General features: G+C 44.2%; 1 protein-coding gene and 1 pseudogene across 1 annotated transcript; both read left to right on the top strand.

Moving 5' to 3' along the window:
* The first annotated feature begins 819 nt into the window (after window positions 1–819).
* On the top strand, window positions 820–8,720 carry mmp20b (matrix metallopeptidase 20b (enamelysin)). The gene is made up of 10 exons (XM_046296785.1): window positions 820–1,067; window positions 5,038–5,282; window positions 6,257–6,405; window positions 6,646–6,771; window positions 6,902–7,063; window positions 7,228–7,399; window positions 7,496–7,629; window positions 8,070–8,226; window positions 8,342–8,445; window positions 8,552–8,720. The coding sequence occupies exons 1-10, from the start codon at window positions 927–929 to the stop codon at window positions 8,650–8,652; spliced, it is 1,491 nt and encodes a 496-aa protein (XP_046152741.1). The 5' UTR covers window positions 820–926; the 3' UTR covers window positions 8,653–8,720.
* Window positions 8,721–11,985: 3,265 nt separating this feature from the next.
* LOC123992266 lies at window positions 11,986–19,882 on the top strand (annotated as a pseudogene).
* Window positions 19,883–24,401: the final 4,519 nt, after the last annotated feature.

Below are 24,401 nucleotides of genomic sequence, written 5' to 3' on the forward strand. Positions count from 1 at the left end.
ATGCTGCCAAGCAGTGGAATGTTGCTGATGCTATAAATCTGAGCTCAGAAGCACCCAATCAAGCCTAATTGTAGCCTGAATTTGCCATGGAACCACCAGGCCTACTGCAGGCATCCTGGCTGGCAGCCATTGTCTTTATCAAAGGCCCAAAGCCAACCACAGTTGCAACAGTTACAATTACAGCCCGCTTGAGTTCCTTTTTAGATGCTCTTCATAGAAACGAGTTAAATGGATTTACTAAATTAGGACAACAGTTAACTTTTACATGTATTTCAGGAGACACTGGAATGCGTTGGTGGACAGCATAGCTATATTGGTTGTGTCAGTTCACATGCAATACAAAGTGAAGGTAGCTACCAGAAATGATGAAATGACAAATTTTTATCATTTTATTTTGGAAGAAAATAATTATTCCGTCTACTGACAAATATATTTTGCAGATCATAGGCTAATTGTGAAAACAAATCTGTTTTCTTCACTACTGCATCAGTTTCATCATTTCTCTGGGGTTATCTCTGGGTTAGCAACTTATTTCACTAACTGTCAACAGAAACTTGGGTCTTAGGGACTTATCCACGTCACAACATCAGCACAGAGTCATGGACACAGCTTGACAGAGAATATCATTAAGATTTATCCTTTTAATATCAATTTCAATAGTCAAAGGAAAACATATCATACAGTACTATCATGCTATATAACAACGTCAATGAAATATTACATTTGATATGATTTTTTATGCATTTTGTCTCTCCCTTTGCTCTAACTAAACCCCTCCCTATTTCCATACTGCTGTTTGAGGCTTCCATGGCTTTGGCGGAGTGAGTATGACTCATAATAACCAGTTAAAAGGCTTTCCCATTGACCAGCACTTGCTACTCTATGCAAACTAGCCCCACTTCAATCCTGTGTGGTTACTATTAGAAATGCATCTTCTGTTCTGTTGGACCTGTGTTCTGGTCTTGGTTCTGCCTGGTCCATGTTCTACAGCTCCTACATCAATTCCTGAAGAAGAGGTCACAGGACTCCTCAAAGGACAGACCCAAGAGGACCTAAAGCTGGCCACAGTAAGTGTATAATTTAATGAGTTAAATTACAAAATTACAGACATTTTACAAGGACTGCATGTTACATTGTTTACTGTACGTAAAAATGCACTTTTTAAATAACATGTTAACGTTTGACGGTGGATGACTGTGGATGTGGAAAAACTACATCATCCACATGTATTGATCACATTTTTACAAATACTTTAGAACTTTTTCTAAAGATGTATCTGTACCCATTGGATGCAGTGATCACAATATAGTGGCTATATCCCAGAAAGTAAAGGCTCCAAAAGATAGTGTATAAAATTGTGTATAAGATTTGACAATTATTGATAAACATGCACCTGTTAAGAAACTGACTGTTAGAACTGTTAAGGCTCTATGAATTGATAAGGAATTGAAAAACTTTTGGTTGAAAGAGATGAGGCAAATGGAGTCTGGCAGCACATCTGACTGGCTGACTTACTACAAATTGAGAAATGATGTGACTAAACTCAAAAATAATAATAATCTGTATTATGAAGCCAAGATCAATGATCTAAACAATGACAGAAAATAATTTTGTGCAGAAAGATAAATTCACCTCATTCTTTCATCGAATCAGATCATCGAATCAAATCACTTCAACTTAGATGGAAAGCTACTGAGGATGGTAACTGAATCTATAGCCAGTATTAGCCACTCCTATCTGTCATATCTTTAATCTGAGCCTACAGAAAAGTAGCAGGCCTGGAGGGAAGCCAAAGTCATTCCTCTACCCAAGAATGGTAAAGCTGCCTTTACTGGTTCTAATAGCTGACATATCAGTTTGCTGCCAGCTCTTAGCAAATTGTGTTTGACCAAATAGAAATAGTATTGTATCTAAACAAATTAACAGCCTTTCAGCATGCTTATAGAGAAGGGCACTCAACATGTACTACACTGACACAAATTACTTATAATTGGTTGAAATAAATTGATAATAAGAAGATTGTGGTAGATGTACTGTTAGTTTTCAGTGCAACCTTTGATATTATTTACCATGACCTGTTGTTGAAAACACATGTGTTATGGCTTTTCAATCTATCTATCTATCTATCTATCTATCTATCTATCTATCTATCTATCTATCTATCTATCTATCTATCTATCTATCTATCTATCTATCTATCTGAAGAGAGAGGGTGTTCTTTAATGGAAGCTTCTCTAATTTTGAACATGTAAAGTGTGGTGTTCCGCAGGGCAGCTCTCTTGGGCTTCTACTCTTTTCTATTTTTACCAATGACCTTCCACTGGCATTAAACAAAGCCTGTGTGTCCATGTTTACTGATAATTCAACCATATACTTGTCAGCAATGACAGCTAGTGAAACCCTAAACAAAGAGTTGCAGTCAGTTTTAGAATGGGTGGCCATTAATTAATAAACTGGTCCTGAACATCTCTAAAACTAAGAGCATGTATTTGGTACAAATTATTCCCTAAGCTCTAGACCTCAGCTGAATCTGTCAATGAATGGTGTGGCTGTTGAGCTAGTTGGGGAGACTAATTGGTGTTAACTTAGATTGTAAACTGTCATGGTCAAAACATATTTATTCAATGGTTGTAAAGATTTCTGTCTAAAGTGCTGGGGGTGTGTTGATATTATGTAACACATAATATCCTATCTCACAGTTTTGATTCATGAACCATAGATTCATGATAGTGACTTAGGTGGGTCATCTAGGTGAAATGTATTTCTATGGTGGCATGATATGGTTCCCAATCAGAGGCAGCTGTTTATCGTTGTCACTGATTGGGGATCATATTTAGGTAGCCATCTTCCTCATTGTGTTTGTGGGATCTTGTCTACATCTAGTTGCCTGAGTACACACCAGTAGCTTCACGTTTCGTTTGTGCTTTATTGTTTTGTTTTGATGAGTTTCAGTTTATTAAAATATGTGGAACTCTACTCACGCTGCGCCTTGGTCTACTCATTACGACGAGCGTGACAGAAGATCCCACCAAAAACGGACCAAGCAGAGTGGCCAGGAGGAATGGACATGGGAGGCAATCCTGGATGGAGAAGGACCCTGGACTCAGGCCGGAGAAAATCGCCTTCCAAGGGAGCAGTCGGAGGCAGCAAGAGCGGCACGGCGACGATATGAGGCGTTAGAACAAAGACGAGAGGGAGCCCCCCAAAAATGTTTTTGTTCAGGGTTTAGACCTGAGCCAACTCCCCGTGCTTACCGTGGGGAAGGTGTGACCGGTCAGACACTGTGTTATGCAGTGATGCGCACGGTGTCTCCAGTGCGCATTCACAGCCCAGTGCGCTCTGCTCCAGCTTCTCGCAGTTACCGTGCTAGAGTGATCATTCAGCCAGGACAGATTGTGCCGGCTCAGCACTCCTGGTCTCCAGTACGTCTCCTCGGTCCAGGATATCCTGCGGCGGTTCTACGCACTGTGCACCATCACAGCCCAATGCGTCCTGTGACAGCTTCCGGACTTGCTGGAGTGAGCTGTTTATTCTCTGTGTTGGTTGGGGCGTAATAGTGACCTAGGTGGGTCATCTAGGTGAAATGTATTTCAATGGTATAGTTATAGTTACCAATCAGAGGCAGCTGTTTATCGTTGTCTCTGATTGGGGATCATATTTAGGTAGCCATCTCCCTCATTGTGTTTGTGGGATCTTGTCTACATTTAGTTGCCTGAGGGCACACCAGTAGCTTCATGTTTTGTTTTTGCTTTATTGTTTTGGTGAGTTTGAGTTTATTAAAATATGTGGAACTCTACTCACGCTGCGCCGTGGTCTACTCATTATGACGAGCGTGACAGCTCTAGTTTTATCTTATCTTGATTATTGTCTAGTCATATGATCAAGTGTTGCAAAGAAAGACCAAGTTAATATACAGCTGTCCCAGAAGAGTGCGGTACGTTTTGCTCTTCATTGTAGTTAGAGGGCTAATATCAATACTATGCATGCCAGTCTCTCTTGGCTAAGAATTGAGGAAAGATTTACCACATAGTTTCTTATAAAAACAAGAAGCAATGTGTTGGAAATTCCAAATTGCTTGGATATTGAACTTACACAGATCTGTTCACAGTACCCAGATCCAAAACCAATTAAAGGAAACATACAGTACCATGATTGCATGGAACTCCCTTCATCTCATATAGTGAAAGTGAACGGCAAACCTGGTTTCAAAAAACAAATAAAGCAACACCTCAGGCACAATGCCTCTCCCCCATGCAACCTACTTTTATGTGTATGTACTGACGTGTAACTGATAGATGAACACACACATACGCATGTCAATGTTTTTAAATGTATGTAAATTGTCAAGTATTTTGTCTGTAATGTATTTTTCGTTATGTGTCGAACCCCAGTAAGACTAGCTGCCGTTGGCTAATGGTGATCCTAATAAAATCCCCCCCAAAATACTGTAATGACACTGTGTGAGATATTGAGAATCTTTTTTTAATCCTTTTTTTGTTGTCGTGGGTGGGAGGCGGAGCTAAACACAATTACCTCAGAATGTACATGCCCTCACAATCAAGCACAGTATATGTTCCAAGATTGGCAAGGCAAGGCTCCAAAAATAAATCTGTTTTTAATTTAGAATGTAAATGTGATATGCACTGCGGGACCATTAAACTGCAGGATAATTGTGATTATTTCAAGGTTGCGTCTGAACAAATCCTATATTTATTTTATGGATTTGAGCAAACTATGCATTATTGCTGAACCACAGACGTAAAATTATGTTTGAGCATTAATGGTTCTGCTATGCCAAGTCTCACGCAACAGTTGTGCTAGAATATCAGAACTAGAAAGAATGGGGGAAATAATATGAACCCTTTGCCTCCAATTCCCTATAAAGTTTGTCCTTGCTACAGTATTTCCACATGTCTAGTGTTTCCAACAAGAAGTTGTAACAAAGTGATTGAGTCCTTACTCAGTCTGCATAATATTGATTTAAGATGTTACGATATATGATAGTGAGACACTACAGAAGCTTTCATCTGTTCTCAGGAGTACCTCCAGCATTATTACAACCTGAAGAAGGAGCAACCTTTGGCTCGGATCAAGAGGTACCTGCCCTCGTTCACCTCCAAGGTGAAGGACATGCAGAGCTTCTTTGGCCTCAACACCACAGGCAGTCTGGACTCTGAGACCCTGGAGGTGATGAGTACCCCTCGCTGTGGGGTCTCTGATGTAGAGGACTACAGTCACAACAACCGAGTCAACCGCTGGAACAAGAACGTCATCACCTACAGGTAACAGTTAGGGGTTGGGTTAAATGTGGAAGACACATTTCAGTTGAATCCATTCAGTTGTACTACTGACTAGGTATCCCCCTTTCCCTATTCTTCTGAAATTAGATCCATGGCACCTGGAAGGCATGATATTATCACAGGATTTGTGTATTAGCTCACCGGAGGCTGTAGCAGGTAGTGGTTAAGAGCATTGGGCCAGTAACCAAAGGTTGCTGGTTCAAGTCCCGAGCCGACTAGGTAAAACATCTGCCATTGTGCCTTTGAGCAAGGCACTTAACTCTAATTGCTTCTGTAAATCACTCTGAATAACTTTTCTGGGATATGTGGGACGGTAGCGTCCCACCTCACCAACAGCCAGTGAAATTGCAGGGCACCAAATTAAAAACAACAGAAATCCCATAATTACAATTCCTCAAACATACAAGTATTTTACACCATTTTAAAGATACACTTCTTGTAAATCCAGCCACAGTTTCTGATTTCAAATAGGCTTTACTGCGAAAGCACACCCATCGATTATGTTAGGTCAGCGCCTAGCCACAGAAAACCATACAGCCATTTTCCAGCCAAGGAGAGGGCACACAAAAATCAGAAATAGTGCTTAAATTAATCACTAACCTTTGATAATCCTCATCAGATGGCACTCACAGGACTTCATGTTACAAAATAAATGTGTGTTTTGTTCAATAAAGTTAATCTTTATGTCCAAAAACCTCATTTGAAATTGGTGCTTTATGTTCAGAAGTGCAGAGAGCCACATCAAATTACAGAAATACTCATAATAAACATTGATAAAAGATACAAGTGTTATACATGGAAATATAGATAAACTTCTCCTTAATGCAACCGCTGTGTCAGATTCCAAAATGGCTTTACGGCGAAAGCACACCTTGCGATTATGTTAGGTCAGCGCTAGTCACAGAAAAACAACAGTGCCTTTTAAATGTTTTAAAGGTAATCGTTTGATCTTGCAGCATTGGCAGGTACACCAGTGATTTGCCTCACAGCAAGGTGGACTCTCTGATCGAGTCGGCGCTCAGCGTCTGGGCCAGGGCCAGCACTCTGACCTTTGTCAGGTCACGCACACAGAGGGCCGACATCATGGTGGAGTTTGCTACCTTTGGTGGGTAACACCTATTGTGGTCTGTCTAGATAACACTTTACGTTAAGGTATACTTTATAAAGAGTCTATATACTTTATTGACTATTTATAGATTTACAGATACTTTATGAATCAATAATAAACATTTAACTTACTGTTTGATGCTCCTAATACTCAGCTCCAAAACAACGGAGTAGCAAAAGCAATTGCTTTGACTCTGACATTTTGTTGTGTGTTTTCTCTAACCTCTGGGACATAAAGAGCACGGTGATGCCTACCCGTTTGATGGGTCTAAGGGCACTTTGGCCCATGCCTTTGGCCCTGGAGAGGGAATTGGAGGCGATGCCCACTTTGACGACGATGAAACTTGGACGGCAGGGTCAAAGGGTATCCATTTTTATTTTACAGAATCATTTGAATTATTTTTTATATGTACTGATCAGTAGTTTACTTTTTTTAAACAAGAGAGAATGACCAAATAAACTGATTGCGCATGTTCCTGTTTGTGTGATTTCAGGGTTCAACCTGTATCTAGTGGCAGCCCATGAGTTTGGTCATTCTTTAGGCTTAAGGCACTCCCAAAACCCAGAGTCACTGATGTATCCTACATACAAATCCAGTCGCAGTTCACACAACCTGCTCTCCAAAGAGGACATAGCAATAATCAACTCACTTTACGGTAAGGAGGAGAACATTCAACAAATTCAAATACTGAATGTAGGATAAGATCATACAGTAACGGGCCTTTGGCCCTTGTTAAAAGTTGTGCACTGTAATGCATAGTGTATACATAGGAATAGCAATTTCAGACACAGACTAAATGCTTATTTTGGTGTGCCTTAGGTCCAAAAAACAGTCAGCCATATCACTACTCCAGACATGGCTGGAATCCACTTTACAACCCCTGGTTCCTGGGTTCCCACTTCCCTCTGATGATGCAGAACAAATGTTCAGCTGACCTGTCCTTTGATGCTGTCTCCACCCTGGGGGATGCCACCTTCTTTTTCAAAGACAAGTATGTCCATCCATCCTGTTGAAATTCCAATAGTATTGATGAATGAAAAGCAAACAAATCTGGGGTTCCAAATGTCATGTTTTCCCCCTTCTGGAGGTATCTATGGATCAAGCACAACCAGCAATATGATATAAAAGAAGGTCCTATCAACAACTTCATGCCAAAGATTGAATCCAAAATTGATGCTGCCTTCTGGGTCCCTCGGCGATCCACTGCTTACCTGATTCATGGTACAGACATCTCCTACCATACTACCCCATCATGGTTAACCGTGTGTAACGAATGATATGACAAATTTTCGCAGAAAAAAGTGAAGTGTATCAATCACACCTACCTTATTTGGCGGCCTATTTCAGCTGACCGATTCTGCTCAGACACCCTGCTGCCGCTTTCTGCTACTGCTAGTATGTGTTTCCTTCTTTTGCTCCCACCACCACCCCAGACCCCACCTGTTAGGTTCTGTTTCCTGCTGGGGGATTGGTATAGTCTACCGTGCTTCACTGCTTCTAAGTCCTTTTATATATTGACGCTTTGCTTGGGCAGTGAGCTACCCTGAAGGAGCAGAGCCTATATCGCCAAGACTTGCATTATTCATAATTGAATAAAAGGTTAAACATATCTCTACACAGTGTTTCCTTTCAAACTATGAGCCATCCTCTGTTTGTTCCAGAATCCATGTACTGGACGGTGAAGGGTTCCATTGTGAAAGGCAAACCTAAACCCATCAGCAACTTTGGCTTCCCACCATGGGTTCAGGAAGTAAACGCAGCGGTACACATCGTCAAAACAGGACGCACGCTGTTCTTCATTCACGACATTTACTACAGGTGAGCCTGGCATTCTGAAACATCACCAGTGTACAGTCATTAGCCTACAGTACAAAATATCATTATAACATATTGAATATATTGCAGAGAAACTGTATTGTGGACGTTTTTTCAGTTATAATGAAAACCGAAGAGTTATGGATGCTGGATACCCACAGTACATCAGTGATGATTTCCAAGGGCTCAATACTACTATCGATGCTGCTGTCTACAAAGATGGTTAGCTACTTTTACATCACGACAACAAAGACCATGCCAGCTCAATTGGAACATTTAATTTTGTAAAACTTTTTCTTTCTAATTGTTCAATTTTTGTTCATCCTAGGTGTCATCTACTTCTTCGTTGGACCACACGTGTACAAGTACGATTATACCCAGAAACAAGTTGTTGGAACTGAGAAAGCAAATACCTGGCTCGGATGCTAGTGAATTCAAGGGAATTTAAATGTTTTTGTCCAAAATGCAATAAAGGTTATGCAAAGCTGTACAAAACTGTATGCATAATGATAATGTGGAATTTAGTCCAACGTATTAGGTTGCCGGTAAGGATAGCATTTAGTAAATATGTGCAGGTTCATGAATAAACTGTGAGACAAGAATATGTTACATAATACCAACATGCTCCCAGCACATTAGACAGAAATGAATGGGTAAGTTGATATGGCTCATTTCATAAACATTGCCTAGATCATATATTTCAGATCACACATCAGCAAGTGTGGTTGAGATTGTAATGAGGATATGAAACCAGTCATTTGGACATTTGGAAAGATTAAATAGACGATTGACGTGCAAACGTGACGTGCAAACGTGTAGCCAACGTGCAGGAAACAATATACAGTTGAAGTTGGAAGCTTACATACACCTTAGCCAAATACAGTTAAACTATGTTTTTCACAATTCCTGAAATGTAATCCTAGTAAAAATGCCTTGACTTAGATCAGTTAGAATCACCGCTTAATTTTAAGAAAGTGACATGTCAGGAAAATAGTAGAGAGAAGGATTTATTTCAGCTTTTATTTATTTCATAACATTCCCAGTGGGTCAGAAGTTTACATACACTCAATTATTATTTGGTATCATTGCCTTGAAATTGTTTAACTTGGGTCAAACGTTTCGGGTAGCCTTCCACAAGCTTCCCACAATAAGTCGGGTGAATTTTGGCCCATTCCTCCTGACAGAGCTGGTGTAACAGAGTCAGGTTTGTAGGCTTCCTTGCTCGCACATGCTTTTTCAGTTCTGCCCACAAATGTTCTATAGGATTGAGGTTAGGGCTTTGTGATGGCCACTCAAATACTTTGACTTTGTTGTCCTTAAGCCTTTTTGCCACAACTTTGGAAGTATGCTTGGGGTCATGGTCTATTGGGAAGACCCATTTGCGACCAAGCTTTAACTTCCTGACTGATATCTTGAGATTTTGCTCAATATATCCACATAATTTTCCGTCCTCATGATGCCATCTATTTTGTGAAGTGCACCAGTCCCTCCTGCAGCAAAGCACCCCCACAACATGATGCTGCCACCAACCTGCTTCACGGTTGGGATGGTGTTCTTCGGCTTGCAAGCCTCCCCCTTTTATCCTCCAAACATAATGATGGTCATTATGACCAAACAGTTCTATTTTTGTTTCATCAGACAAGAGGACATTTCTCCAAAAAGTACAATCTTTGTCCCCATGTTCAGTTGCAAAACATAGTCTGGCTTGATGGAAAATGTTATAGTTGGGTATGGAAATCTCAGAATTTTTGGTGGCCTTCCTAAGCCAGGATTCAACACGGCAAGGACATCAGGGTTGTCAGAGTGTGCTAAAGCGGTGAGTAAAACACACTTAGGGAGGAGGCTTCTGATGTTTACATGCATGAAACCAAGGCTTTTTCAATCACAGAAGTCAACAAATGAGGGTGCCTGGGGACATGCAGGGCCTGGGTTTACCTCCACATCACCCGCGGAACAGAGGAGGAGTAGGATGAGGGTGCGGCTAAAGGCTATCAAAACTGGTCGCCTAGAGCGTTGGGGACAAAGAATAAAAGGAGCAGATTTCTGGGCGTGGTAGAATATATTCAGGGCATAATGTGCAGACAGAGGTATGGTGGGGTGCGGGTACAGCGGAGGTAAGCCCAGGCACTGGGTGATGACAAGAGAGGTTGTATCTCTGGACATGCTGGTTGTAATGGGTGAGGTCACCGCATATGTGGGAGGTGGGACAAAGGAGGTATCAGTGGTATGAAGAGTGGAACTAGGGGCTCCATTGTAAACTAAAACAATGATAACTAATTTGAACAACAGTATACAAGGCATATTGACATTTGAGAGAGACATACAGTGAGGCATAAAGTAATTGCAGGTGTTTATTGGGAGAGCTAACTAAAACAACAGGTGAGACAACAACAGCTAATCAGCTAACACAACAACAGCAGGTAAAATGGTGATGACTAGGCAGAGGGTTGGATTAACAACACACAGAGCCTGAGTTCGTGGCTGGGGCCGACAGATAAAAAATAAATAAACAGAATGGAGTACCGTGATTAATGGACAGTCCAGCAGGCATCAGCTATGTAGCCAAGTGATCATAGTGTCCAGATGGCAGCAGTAGATGGAACAGGGAAGCCGCCACTACGCTAGCACGCGGGCGACACGGCATTTAAAGTTAATAGCCCGGGGCTAGTAGTGGCGGTGGTGCGGCGGGGCTCTGTGTCGACAGAGAATCCAAGCCAGATGGCGAAAGAGGTATTGTAGAATTTCGTTTGCTAGCCAGGAAATGCGCCTGGCTCACAGCTAACTGGTGCTGGCTGAGTGGCAGTGGCGTCAGCCACTATAGCCAATTGGTAGCAGCGGTGATCCGGTGCCAAGGTCCAGAGTTTTGGGCTCCAGCCGTGTATGAGTGGGGATCGGATGAACAGCTGAGTAGGCCGGGAGGTGGGCCTCAGGGATAGCTTCGGTACTGTGTGCCACAGTGAGCTAGCTGTGAGCTAGCTAGCTGCACGCACAATTGGCCCAGCGTCATCCGGGTTAGGGAGGGCTTGGCCGGTAGGGATATCCTTGACTCATCATGCACCAGGGACTCCTGTGGTGGGCCGGGCGCAGGGCACGCTAACCAAGGTAGCCAGGTGCATTTTCTGGATTTTTTTTTCTCATTTTGTCTGTCATAGTTGAAGTGTACTACCTACGATGAAAATTACAGGCCTCTCTCATCTTTTTGAGTGGGAGAACTTGCACAATTGGTGGCTGACTAAATACTTTTTTGCCCCACTGTATATATATATTCTTACCACACACCTCATGGTAATAGTGGCAGCAACTGCAGGATTGAAGGCTTTGAAACTACGTGATTCACCCCAGACCTTAAGCATGCTCCTATCTATAGTGGACTTTACCCATCTCTAAGGAACAATGGCCAAGGCCTGAGGACATGGAATTGGTTGAGTTTTGTGTCTTCATCCACTCTTTTGAAAATCTTCTGGAAAATGGTTAAAAAACTGTATTGGAGTACATTGACTGTTTTGCCTAATTCCTCAGGTATTGCAATTCTAGTTATTTTCTGTTTTTCAATGGTAAAAGTTGAGTATACCTACGGTAGCAGGTGCACTTTAGGACAACTAAAAGCTATGACTACTTTAGCTCAAGCAAAATCTGTTTTCTGGATAACTTCAAATGTTGCCTACTTTAGGACAAATAAGACATATTTGTCCATATAAGAGAAGTGACCTGCTATCAGTGGGCATTTGGTTAGTAACCAGCTGGTTGATAAGGTACCTGAGGATGTTCTACCACATGAGCCACAGCAGTGGTCCCTTGCCCTGCAGTAAGAGGGCCACCTCAACCTCAGCCCTGGAGGATAAGATCAGGGAGATGAAGGGTTTCTTTAGTCTGAAGAAGACTGGTAAACTGGATCTCCAGTCCCTCTCTCTGATGAGGAAGCACAGGTGTGTACTGCCTGTTGTGGAAAACTACAGCTTTTACCCTGACCAGCCTCAGTGGAAGAATCACACCTTCACCTACAGGTAGGCACATGTTATTATCTGTTTTGTGTTAGCAGTCACAATGTCTTCTTCTTTCTGCTGACAAGTGTCTTCTGTCTGTGCTGTCCGTCTTGTTGTACCATTCTCTTTTCCCTCCTCCTGCCCCATAGGAGGCCCTTTGCCTCAAGCCAGGCCGTCATTGTAAATATGAATTTGTTCTTAATTAACCCGACTAGTAAAATAAAGAAATACATTTGATCTTTTGGCTTTTTCTCCACTGATATTCTAGGTATCTGTCAGAATATAGATATACAGTGCCTTCGGAAAGTGTTCAGACCCCTTGACTTTTTCCACATTTTGTTATTCTACAGCCTTATTCTAAAATTGATTAAATAGTTTTTTTGCTCTCATCAATCTATACACAATACCCATAATGACAAAGCAAAAACTTTTAAAAAACATTTTTGCAAATTTATAAATATATCACATTTGCATAAGTATTCAGACCCTTTACTCAGTGCTTTGTTGAAGCACCTTTGACAGCAATTAGAGGCTTGCGTCTTCTTGGGTATGACGCTATAAGCTTGGCACACCTGTATTTGGGGAGTTTCTCCCATTCTCTGCAGATCTTCTCCAGCTCTGTTAGGTTGGATGGCGAGCGTTGCTGCACAGATATTTTCAGGTCTCTCCAGAGATGTTCGATCGTGACACTTGTCATTCAGGCCAAAGAGTTCAATCTTGGTTTCATCAGACCAGAGAATCTTGTTTCTCATGGTATGAGAGCCTTTAGGTGCCTTTGGGCAAACTCAGAGCGTGCTGTCATGTGCCTTTTACAGGGGAGTGGCTTCCGTCTGGCCACTCTACCATAAAGGCCTGATTGGTGGATTGCTTCAGAGATGGTTGTCATTTTGGAAGGTTCTCCCATCTCCACAGAGGAACTCTAGAGCTCTGTCAGAGTGATCATCAGGTTCTTGGTCACCTCCCTCACCAAGGCCCTTCTCCCCTGATTGCAAAGTTTTGCCAGGCGGCCAGCTCTAGGAAGAGTCTTGGTGGTTCCAAACTACTTCCATTGAAGACCTTACATGCTGTAGAACTTTTTTGGTACCCTTCCCCAGATCTGTGCCTCGACGCAATCCTGCGGACAATTCCTTCGACTTCATGGCTTGGTTTTTTGCTCTGACATGCACTGTCAACTGTGGGAACTTATATAGACAGGTGGGTGCCTTTCCAAATCATGTCCAATCAATTTAATTTACCACATCTCAAGGATGGTAAATGGAAACAGGATGCACCTGAGCTCAATGTCGAGTCTCATAGCTAAGGGCCTGAATATGTCATGTTTTGTCATTTATTATCATGTCTTGTCCCTGTGCTTCCCATTCTATTCGTTTCCCTCTGCTGGTCTTATTAGGTTCTTTCCCCTTTTTCTATCCCTCTCTCTCCCGCTCCCTCTCTCACTCTCTCGCTCTCTCTTCTCTCTATCGTTCCGTTCCTGCTCCCAGCTGTTCCTATTCCCCTAATCATCATTTAGTCTTCCCACACCTGTTCCCGATCCTTTTCCCTGATTAGAGTCCCTATTTCACTCCTTGTTTCCCGTACCTGCCCTGTCGGATCCTCATATATAATTCACCGTGCTGTGTCTATGTTTTGCCCTGTCGTGTCGTGTTTCCCTCAGATGCTGCGTGGTGAGCAGGTGTCTGAGTCTGCTAGGTTCAAGTGCCTTCCCGAGGCAACCTGCAGTTCTCGATCAAGTCTCCAGTCTGTTCTTGTCTTTACGTGTAGTATTATGCTTTTTGTTTTGTAAAGGTTATTCTGGATTAAATACTCTGTTTTCGCCAAGTCGCTTTTGGGTCCTCATTCACCAGCATGACAGAAGGATCCGACCGAGGAATGGACCCAGCGACTACAGACGCTCGTAACACTGCCGTCGAGATCCAAGGAGCCATGCTCGGCAGACACGAGCAGGAATTGTCTGCTGCTCGCCATGCCGTGGAGAACCTGGCCGCTCAGGTTTCCGACCTCTCTGGACAGTTCCAGAGTCTTCGTCTCGTGCCACCTGTTACTTCCTGGCCTGCCGAGCCTCCAGAACCTAGGGTTAATAACCCACCTTGCTACTCCGGGCAGCCCACTGAGTGCCGCTCCTTTCTCACCCAGTGTGAGATTGTGTTCTCTCTCCAACCCAACACATACTCTAGAGAGAGAGCTCGGGTTGCTTACGTCATTTCACTCCTTACTGGCCGGGCCCGAGAGTGGGGCACAGCTACCTGGGAGGCAAGGGCTGATTGTTCTAACAATTACCAGAACTTTAAAGAGGAGATGATTCGGGTTTTTGACCGTTCAGTTTTTGGTGGGGAGGCTTCTAGGGTCCTGGCTTCCCTATGCCAAGGTGATCGATCCATAACGGATTACTCTATAGAGTTTCGTACTCTTGCTGCCTCTAGTGACTGGAACGAGCCGGCGCTGCTCGCTCGTTTTCTGGAGGGACTCCACACAGTGGTCAAAGATGAGATTCTCTCTCGGGAGGTTCCTTCCTGTGTGGACTCTTTGATTGCTCTCGCCATCCGCATAGAACGACGGGTAGATCTTCGTCACCAGGCTCATGGAAGAGAGCTCGCATCAACGGTGTTTCCCTGCTCCGCATCGCAACCATCTCCCTCCTCTGGCTCTGAGACTGAGCCCATGCAGCTGGGAGGGATTCGCATCTCGACTAAGGAGAGGGAACGGAGGATCACCAACCGCCTGTGCCTCTATTGCGGATTTGATGGACATTTTGTTAATTCATGTCCAGTAAGAGGCCAGAGCCCATCAGTAAGCGGAGGGCTACTGGTGAGCGCTACTACTCAGGTCTCTTCATCTAGATCTTGTACTACTATGTCGGTCCATCTACGCTGGACCGGTTCGGGTGCTACATGCAGTGCCTTGATTGACTCTGGGGCTGAGGGTTGTTTCATGGACGAAGCATGGGTTCGGAAACATAACATTCCTTTCAGACAGTTAGACAAGCCTACGCCCATGTTTGCCTTAGATGGTAGTCATCTTCCCAGTATCAAATTTGAGACACTACCTTTAACTCTCACAGCTCTTACTTCTGTCAAGACGTGTTTTAAGTGGTCCGGTTCCGCCCAGGGAGCTTTTGATCTTCTAAAAGAACGTTTTACGTCCGCTCCTATCCTCGTTACTCCTGACGTCACTAGACAATTCATTGTCGAGGTTGACGCTTCAGAGGTAGGCGTGGGAGCCATCCTATCCCAGCGCTTCCAGTCTGACGATAAGGTTCATCCTTGCGCTTATTTTTCTCATCGCCTGTCGCCATCTGAGCGCAACTATGATGTGGGTAACCGTGAACTGCTCGCCATCCGCTTAGCCCTAGGCGAATGGCGACAGTGGTTGGAGGGGGCGACCGTTCCTTTTGTCGTTTGGACAGACCATAAGAACCTTGAGTACATCCGTTCTGCCAAACGACTTAATGCCCGTCAAGCTCGTTGGGCGTTGTTTTTCGCTCGTTTCGAGTTTGTGATTTCTTACCGTCCGGGTAGCAAGAACACCAAGCCTGATGCCTTATCCCGTCTGTTTAGTTCTTCTGTGGCTTCTACTGATCCCGAGGGATTCTTCCTTATGGGCGTGTTGTCGGGTTGACAGTCTGGGGAATTGAAAGACAGGTTAAGCAAGCACTCACGCACACTGCGTTGCCGCGCGCTTGTCCTAGTAACCTCCTTTTCGTTCCTGTTTCCACTCGTCTGGCTGTTCTTCAGTGGGCTCACTCTGCCAAGTTAGCTGGTCATCCCGGTGTTCGAGGCACTCTTGCGTCTATTCGCCAGCGATTTTGGTGGCCGACTCAGGAGCGTGACACGCGCCGTTTCGTGGCTGCTTGTTCGGACTGCGCGCAGACTAAGTCGGGTAACTCTCCTCCTGCCGGTCGTCTCAGACCGCTCCCCATTCCTTCTCGACCATGGTCTCACATCGCCCTAGACTTCATTACCGGTCTGCCTTTGTCTGCGGGGAAGACTGTGATTCTTACGGTTGTCGATAGGTTCTCTAAGGCGGCACATTTCATTCCCCTCGCTAAACTTCCTTCCGCTAAGGAGACGGCACAAATCATTATCGAGAATGTGTTCAGAATTCATGGCCTCCCGTTAGACGCCGTTTCAGACAGAGGCCCGCAATTCACGTCACAATTTTGGAGGGAGTTCTGTCGTTTGATTGGTGCGTCCGTCAGTCTCTCTTCCGGGTTTCATCCCCAGTCTAACGGTCAAGCAGAGAGGGCCAATCAGACGATTGGTCGCATACTACGCAGCCTTTCTTTCAGAAACCCTGCGTCTTGGGCAGAACAGCTCCCCTGGGCAGAATACGCTCACAACTCGCTTCCTTCGTCTGCTACCGGGTTATCTCCGTTTCAGAGTAGTCTGGGTTACCAGCCTCCTCTATTCTCTTCCCAGCTTGCCGAGTCCAGCGTTCCCTCCGCTCAAGCGTTTGTCCAACGTTGTGAGCGCACCTGGAGGAGGGTGAGGTCTGCACTTTGCCGCTACAGGGCACAGACTGTGAGAGCCGCCAATAAACGCAGGATTAAGAGTCCTAGGTATTGTTGCGGCCAGAGAGTGTGGCTTTCCACTCGCAACCTTCCTCTTACGACAGCTTCTCGTAAGTTGACTCCGCGGTTCATTGGTCCGTTCCGTGTCTCCCAGGTCGTCAATCCTGTCGCTGTGCGACTGCTTCTTCCGCGACATCTTCGTCGCGTCCATCCTGTCTTCCATGTCTCCTGTGTTAAGCCCTTTCTTCGCACCCCCGTTCGTCTTCCCTCCCCCCTCCCGTCCTTGTCGAGAGCGCACCTATTTACAAGGTACATAAGATCATGGACATGCGTTCTCGGGACGGGGTCACCAATACTTAGTGGATTGGGAGGGTTACGGTCCTGAGGAGAGGAGTTGGGTTCCGTCTCGGGACGTGCTGGACCGTTCACTCATTGATGATTTCCTCCGTTGCCGCCAGGATTCCTCCTCGAGTGCGCCAGGAGGCGCTCGGTGAGTGGGGGTACTGTCATGTTTTGTCATTTATTATCATGTCTTGTCCCTGTGCTTCCCATTCTATTTGTTTCCCTCTGCTGGTCTTATTAGGTTCTTTCCCTTTTCTATCCCTCTCTCTCCCCTCCCTCTCTCACTCTCTCTTCTCTCTATCGTTCCGTTCCTGCTCCCAGCTGTTCCTATTCCCCTAATCATCATTTAGTCTTCCCACACCTGTTCCCGATCCTTTTCCCTGATTAGAGTCCCTATTTCACTCCTTGTTTCCCGTACCTGCCCTGTCGGATCCTCATATATAATTCACCGTGCTGTGTCTATGTTTTGCCCTGTCGTGTCGTGTTTCCCTCAGATGCTGCGTGGTGAGCAGGTGTCTGAGTCTGCTAGGTTCAAGTGCCTTCCCGAGGCAACCTGCAGTTCTCGATCAAGTCTCCAGTCTGTTCTTGTCTTTACGTGTAGTATTATGCTTTTTGTTTTGTAAAGTTTATTCTGGATTAAATACTCTGTTTTCGCCAAGTCGCTTTTGGGTCCTCATTCACCAGCATGACAGAATACTTATGTAAAAAAACTATTTCTGTTTGTTAATTGTAATAAATGTGCAAAACTTTCTAAAAACCAGTTTTTGCTTTGTCATTATGGGGTTTTGTGTGTAGATTGCTGAGGTTTTAATTGAAAAACAATACATTTTAGAACAAGGCTGTAATGTAACAAAATGTGGAAAAAGTCAAGGTGTCTGAATACTTTCCAAAAGCACTGTCACTTCCCAAAACAGACTTTCATATGTTTTAACTGCAGGGAATTACACTGAGTGTACAAAATATTAGGAACATGACAGACTGACCAGGTGAATCCAGGTGAAAGCTATGGTCCCTTATTGATGTCAATTGTTAAATCCACTTCAACCAGTGTAGATGAATGGGAGGAAACAAGTTAAAGAAGGATTTTTAAACCTTGAGACAATTGAGACATGGATTGTGTACGTGTGCCATTCAGAGGGTGAATGGGCAAGACTAAAGATATAAGTGCCTTTAAACGGGGTATGGTAGTAGGTGCCAGGTGCACCGGTTTGAGTGTGTCAAGAACTGCAACGCTTCAGGATTTTTCACGCTCAACAGTTTCCCGTGTGTATCAAGAATAGTCCACCACCCAATGGACATCCAGCCAACTTGACACAACTGTAGGAAGAGTTGGAGTCAACATGGGTCAACATCCCTGTGGAATTCTTTCGACACCATGTAGAGTCCACGCCCCGATAAATTGAGGCTGTTCTGAGGGTAAAGGGGGTGCAGCTCAATATTAGGAATCTGTTCCTAATGTTTTGTACATTCAGTGTATAAGAGGAATTACATAATCCACAAAATTAACAAAGTTATCATAACTTCACAGTTTTGTTTCATCACTGAATTGCAATAATCAATACCTGCCAATAGATTACCAGCTCACTGGATATAACTAGTCATATTTCGTTCAGGTTGCTTCATGCTTTTCTGTGTTGCCAATGACAAGCAGGATTGCTTAGTACACCCCTGACCTTACAAGGGAAGAGGTGGATACCTCATTCCGTTTGGCCCTGAAAATCTGGAGTAATGCGGGCGGCCCCACTGAAATTCATCAATGTCTACCACGACAAGGCAGACATTGTCCTCTCCTTCACAAGAAAGTGTATTCTGATCCTAAATCAGTCTCTGTTCAGTTCAGTGTAGTTTCTAATAGAGGTGGTAGAGAATGTGTGTGGCTGCATGTGAGATTTTAATTGCGCTATAGTTATATACTTACTGGAGCCAGTTTCCAGGTAGATGACTGTTAGAAAATCTCTCTCCATCTATCCATCGTAGCTCATGTAAACCTCTTTCCCTTTGATGGCCCCACAGGTGTTCAGGCTGACGCCTTCAAGCCAAGGGAGTGCATGGGGGGAGACGTGCACTTTGACAAGGATGAAATCTGGACAATGGGGCTTGCAAGCTAGGTAGGGCCACTGCTCCAAGCATAACATGAGGATCTGAATAGTTTTTTATAAAACACAATAAAATAGGATTTCAAATATGATTATAGAGAAATAAAACATTTCTCATTGGATGCTGTTTTAGGTTACAACCTGTTCACTGTTGCAGCCCATGAGTCAGGCCACTCCCTTGGTCTCTCCCATTCCAAAGACCCCTCATCTCTCATGTACCCCAACTACAAGTATTTAAATGGAGCACAGTACACACTGCCATGAGCTGACACGCTGGTAATCCAGCAGTTGAGTTGAAATCACCATAGTTATCACATGGTCCATTTTTGGTGGATTTCTATCTAAACATTGGAGACTGCTTTTATTTCCAAGGCAAGACAGTCAGAAAACAGGATCCACCTAACCTTCCTAAGAAGTGCGATCCCAACTTCTCTGTTGATGCAGTGTCAGTGTTCGGGAAGGAGATAGTGAAGGAGTTTTGAATTATGCAATATGATTTTTATAGTATAAATTCTTATTTGCCCCAACACAGCGGTTTGTTTCCTTCCAGGTACATGTGGTTGAGGACAACATGGACAACATACTGGAACCGTCTGAGAGAGGGCCCCAACAGCACATACTTTCCCAGCATCAACTCTCCTGTGGGTGCGGCCAATGACATCCTTGCCAAAGGCGTGGCATATGTCTTCACTGGTAATGTGCAGTCTGATCGCCTCAAAGGCCTCACTTAGGCCTCACAGCATGACAAGGCTAGATTTGAAACAGAAAACTGTTTCAAAGAACAACTGGACCTAAATTATAGCCCCATGTCAAAATTGTCACACCTCATGCAAGAAACTCACAAAGCTTATTGCCATCTGGCAGTTCTTGTGGTATGGTTTTCATAGTGTTCCAAAGGCAGTGGAGGTGCTCTGTGTTTCAGGTGCTAAGTACTGTGTGGTTTGACAGCTTAAGATGAAAAGCCACTTTGGCTCCATACATGACTATGGATTCCGAGCCAGAGTAAGGAACATTGAGGCTGCTGTTCATATTAGTGAATATGGAAAAATCCTTATTCTTCATAGGACACGATTACTACAGGTAACACACAGTCTCTAACCAAATGTTTTTGGGTAAATGACAAACATAAAGTGAATGGTAATTACAGTATAATACAGTATTCTGTTGCAGAAAGTATCATGTTTCCAAACGTCCACTGTTTTGGTATGTCTTGACTGTTGCAGTGTTTGATGAATAGGCATTCCAGCTCCTGAGAGGCAAAGCCTGCCATCTAGTGTTTAACAATGAGACATGTTAGAAAGCAACTGCACATAAGCAATCCATCACTTATAAGTTCAATGTTTATTTTTTATACAATGTATAGATACGATGAACACAGACGTTCATCAGACTGGCCAGGTATTGGGAGGAGAGTTGATGCTGCATTTGAGTTACAAGGTAGCCTATAAAACAGTTTGCCATGTCACCTTGCCTTCAATTTGATACATTTTGATATCCTGACACATTTGTGTTATCTTGATTACTAGGCCCACTTTAACAAAACACTATCATGTTTTCTCATCAACAGGTACTATCTACCTCTTCAGTGGAAAAAAGGCATACAACTATGACTACAGACAGTACCGGGAGCTGAGTCGAATCCTAGCAAATGCATTGCTGGGCTGCTAACATATCTGTCAAAGACCCTACACTCCTTCATGAAAAGGAATAGTACTTACAGACATTTTATATTTAAGTCATTTAGCAGACACTCTTATCCAGAGAAGCACACCACCTTGCATGAACCAAGATAACTCACCAGTTGAATGTTGATGACAGTGTTGCAAGAAGTTAAATTACATCATCGAGCAACCATCTTCAAGGTCAGTTCACTTAAATCCCAGTGGTATCTTAGAAGTTTGAATGTTATTAATAGATGTGCTTCCATTGACTGATCAAAAATATTCAAACTAACCACTGACAATGTGTACCTACAGTATGCCTAAACCTCACCCCAACAGTCACCCCAAACTCTACGCACCACCTCCAAAAATGTTATTAGGAGGACGATCCCTCTTCCTTGAGAATAGGGGCATGTCCTAACCTTTACAGCAATGTTCAACAGCACAGAGCCGACCTTGGTATCTCACTCATGTTCTGATTGGAACCATGTACACCACAGGTTATTAGGGATCATATAAAAGAGAGTGTGGACAGGGCAGGGTGATAGAGAAAGAGAGGGTCTCCCCTCTCTGCATTACCACAGGTTTGGAAATTATGGGTCTTTCTACGGGTTCCGCGGTCCTGTTTCTGGCCTGTTTGGGTCTGTGTCAGGCTGCCCCCACCAGCACTCCAGAGGTCCAGACATTACCAGAGGACGACGAGACAGTTGCTAGGGTAATTTAGCATCGCTTGGCTCAGTGTGTTGCTACCCGTATTGTCAGTATTATCTCAGATTGAGGCGAGAAAATACTTGTTAGCCTACTTGTTATGCTTGTACTGTTTTGCATGAGACTCCTAATAGGCATGATAGGTTATAATGTTGTCTCTTATCCTCCTCCTACACCAGGTCTCAATACACCATGTCTCAATACTACACAGATGTGGGGTTGCCAAAATCATATTAGCATTATCAAGCCTCACAAGAGCCTGGAGGCCATGCAGGCACTCTGGAGGTGATGAAGGAGTCCATGTGTGGAGTGTCTGACATCAGCAGATATAGACACTTCCACAGGAAACTAAAATGGGAGAAGAGCACTGTCACCTACAGGTATAGTAAAAGCTCTTTAAGTGCATTAAGTTTGACAGCTAAAGTCAAGGAAAATAATATGGTATTCATGGATAATTGTTGATCATCTGCTGAAATGTCAAATCCGTTGTTACCCAGCCTGGGTCATTGTGCAATGCCTAGGTTGCACTGCAGGAGTAAAATGGGTCCCTTTTACTTATCAGGTAATGTCAATGAGTGAGTGCTGAATGACTTGTATTTAACAGAATCACTCAGTACACACCAGACCCAAGGCAGAGTGATGTAGATGCAACTATAGCCTTCCAAATCTACAGTGATGTAATCCCTCAAGACTTCAAACAGATCCACACTGACACTGCCGACATCATGATCCTCTTCAAGGGTTGATGTGAGTATGGACTATCATAATGGCATGGATGCAATACCATCTCTATACACTACTGACAAAATATCTTAAATCTCGCTTGTCCAAACACAGATCATGGGGACTTCTATCCTTTTGATGGCCGAATGGTGTCTTATCCCTTACCAACTCCCCTGGACGGGACACACACTTTGATGATGACGAAACCTGGACAATGAGCTAGCGGGGTGACCATCTGAACACACAACAATATTTAAAACACAGTGTTGCCCAATTCACTTATTCAACAGACTCACGTGTAATGTTGTCCTCAGAAGTGAATCTGCAGTTGGTGGCGGCCCATGAGTTTGGCCACGCTCTGGGACTTGACCACTCCAGGGACAGGAGAGCTCTGATGTTCCCCAACTATCAGTATGTAAATACAATGGATACACACTGCCTGATGATGACAGACGTGGGGTCCAAGCCCTCTATGGTAATCAAACACATTGACAACATTTCTATAGAATAATTCTGTTCACGACATGTGTTTTTATTACTATCTTTATGGAATCCTATTTACATGTTTGTGTGGTGTGTGTTACCTTAAAGGTACCTGTACACCTCATCCAGCCAACAGAGAACCCCAAGCCAGACTCCAGACCCAACCCCAAAGACGAGCAGTGCAACCGGGACCTGGTGTTTGAAGCAGTCTCCTCGATCAGGGGTGAACTGTACTTCTTCAAAAATGGGTGAGTTGGATCCTTGCAAACATTTCCAATGCAAGACAATTCTATCATTATCTTGTAAGAAAAGGCCTGTATGATTGCAACCTGTGTTTCAAGCTGATTCTCTGTCATTATAGGTACTACTGGCTGAAGAGCACGGCTGTCCAAGGAATTAGGCTGACTAAAGTGAGCTCGAGATGGGCTCAGATTAACTATGTCGATGCTGCCTATGAATTCCCAGCTAAATATGTGGTACATCTGTTTGAAGGTACAGTAATGACAGGAATGTCAAAAGCACAAAAAATGACAGCTAAATTTTATTTGTGTACTCCCACTCCCAAACTCTCTCTTGTACAAACAGTATTTCCTTTGTCTCATATTTCCACAGGTGACAAATACTGGGGAATACAGTGCTTTGCAAAAGTATTCACCCCCTGTCACGACTTCCACAGAAGGTGGCTCCTCTCCCTGTTCAGGCGGCGCTCGGCGCTCGGCGTCACCAGTCTACTAGCTGCCACCGCTTCCCTTTTTTTTCTGTTCGTTTTGTCTTGATTGTCTTCACCTGTTACTTATTTGTTGTTAATTATGGCCTATTTAAACTTCCAGGGCCCGCCTGTTTTTGTGCGGGCTTATTCTCACTATCAGTAGTGAATTGTTTTGCTTACGTTTTTTGCTGTCTGTTATTTTCCCTGGTTTTGGGGACATACCTGTTTATTGGTATTTTTGCCAACTTTTCCGGTGGCGTCCGGAACTAGCGCTCTTCGGCTCGCGCCCCGAGGAAGTATGAAGGAACGGCTGCCAGGTCCCTGATGGACCACTATCAGTGTAGCCTCCGGGAAGAACTCCGCTGGGAGATAGCTTGTCGGGATGCCACCCTCACCCTAGATTAACTCATCGACATGTCAATCCGACTGGACGACCTGCTAGCTGCTCGTGGGCGTCCAGAGCGGGTGTTGTTTGTTCCACCCCCCAGCACTCCCGCTCCAACACCCATGGAGTTAGGGGGTGCTGCATCTGGGAACCGGAGGAGGAGTCTCCTCCTGCACCAGTTGTGGTCGGCGAGGGCAAACTGCCGATCGGTGCTGGAGGAGCTCGTCTGGGAGTCGAGAGGGCAGGCAGAGCACTGCTCGGACACCCCAGGTGTGTCAGCACCAGACTCACCTAGAGCTCCCTGTTGGTCATATGTTTGTACTAATCTCTTTTCCTGAGTTTTCCCCCTCTTCCAGCATAAGGGGCTAGTCGATTCAGGTGCAGCTGGGAGTTTTATGGACCGTGGGTTCGCTCATAGGTTAGGGATTCTGTTGGTGCAGTTAGGCCAACTCTTCCCCGTGCACTCCTGAGATAGTCGACCATTAGGGTCAGGGCTGGTAAGGGAGGCCACGGTTCCATTGGACATGGTAATGCACGGGGGTCATAAGGAGCGGATTAGTCTCTTCCTCATTGATTCTCCT

The sequence above is a fragment of the Oncorhynchus gorbuscha genome, linkage group LG13 (assembly GCF_021184085.1).
Source record: "Oncorhynchus gorbuscha isolate QuinsamMale2020 ecotype Even-year linkage group LG13, OgorEven_v1.0, whole genome shotgun sequence".
Lineage (NCBI taxonomy): Eukaryota > Metazoa > Chordata > Actinopteri > Salmoniformes > Salmonidae > Oncorhynchus > Oncorhynchus gorbuscha.

Excerpts from the sequence above, each read along its gene's own strand:
- mmp20b (XM_046296785.1), top strand. The coding sequence starts at position 927 with ATGCATCTTCTGTTCTGTTGGACCTGTGTTCTGGTCTTGGTTCTGCCT. Across the intron at positions 1,068-5,037 it reads AGGACCTAAAGCTGGCCACA|GAGTACCTCCAGCATTATTA; the intron begins GTAAGTGTATAA and ends ATCTGTTCTCAG. Across the intron at positions 8,446-8,551 it reads TGCTGCTGTCTACAAAGATG|GTGTCATCTACTTCTTCGTT; the intron begins GTTAGCTACTTT and ends TGTTCATCCTAG.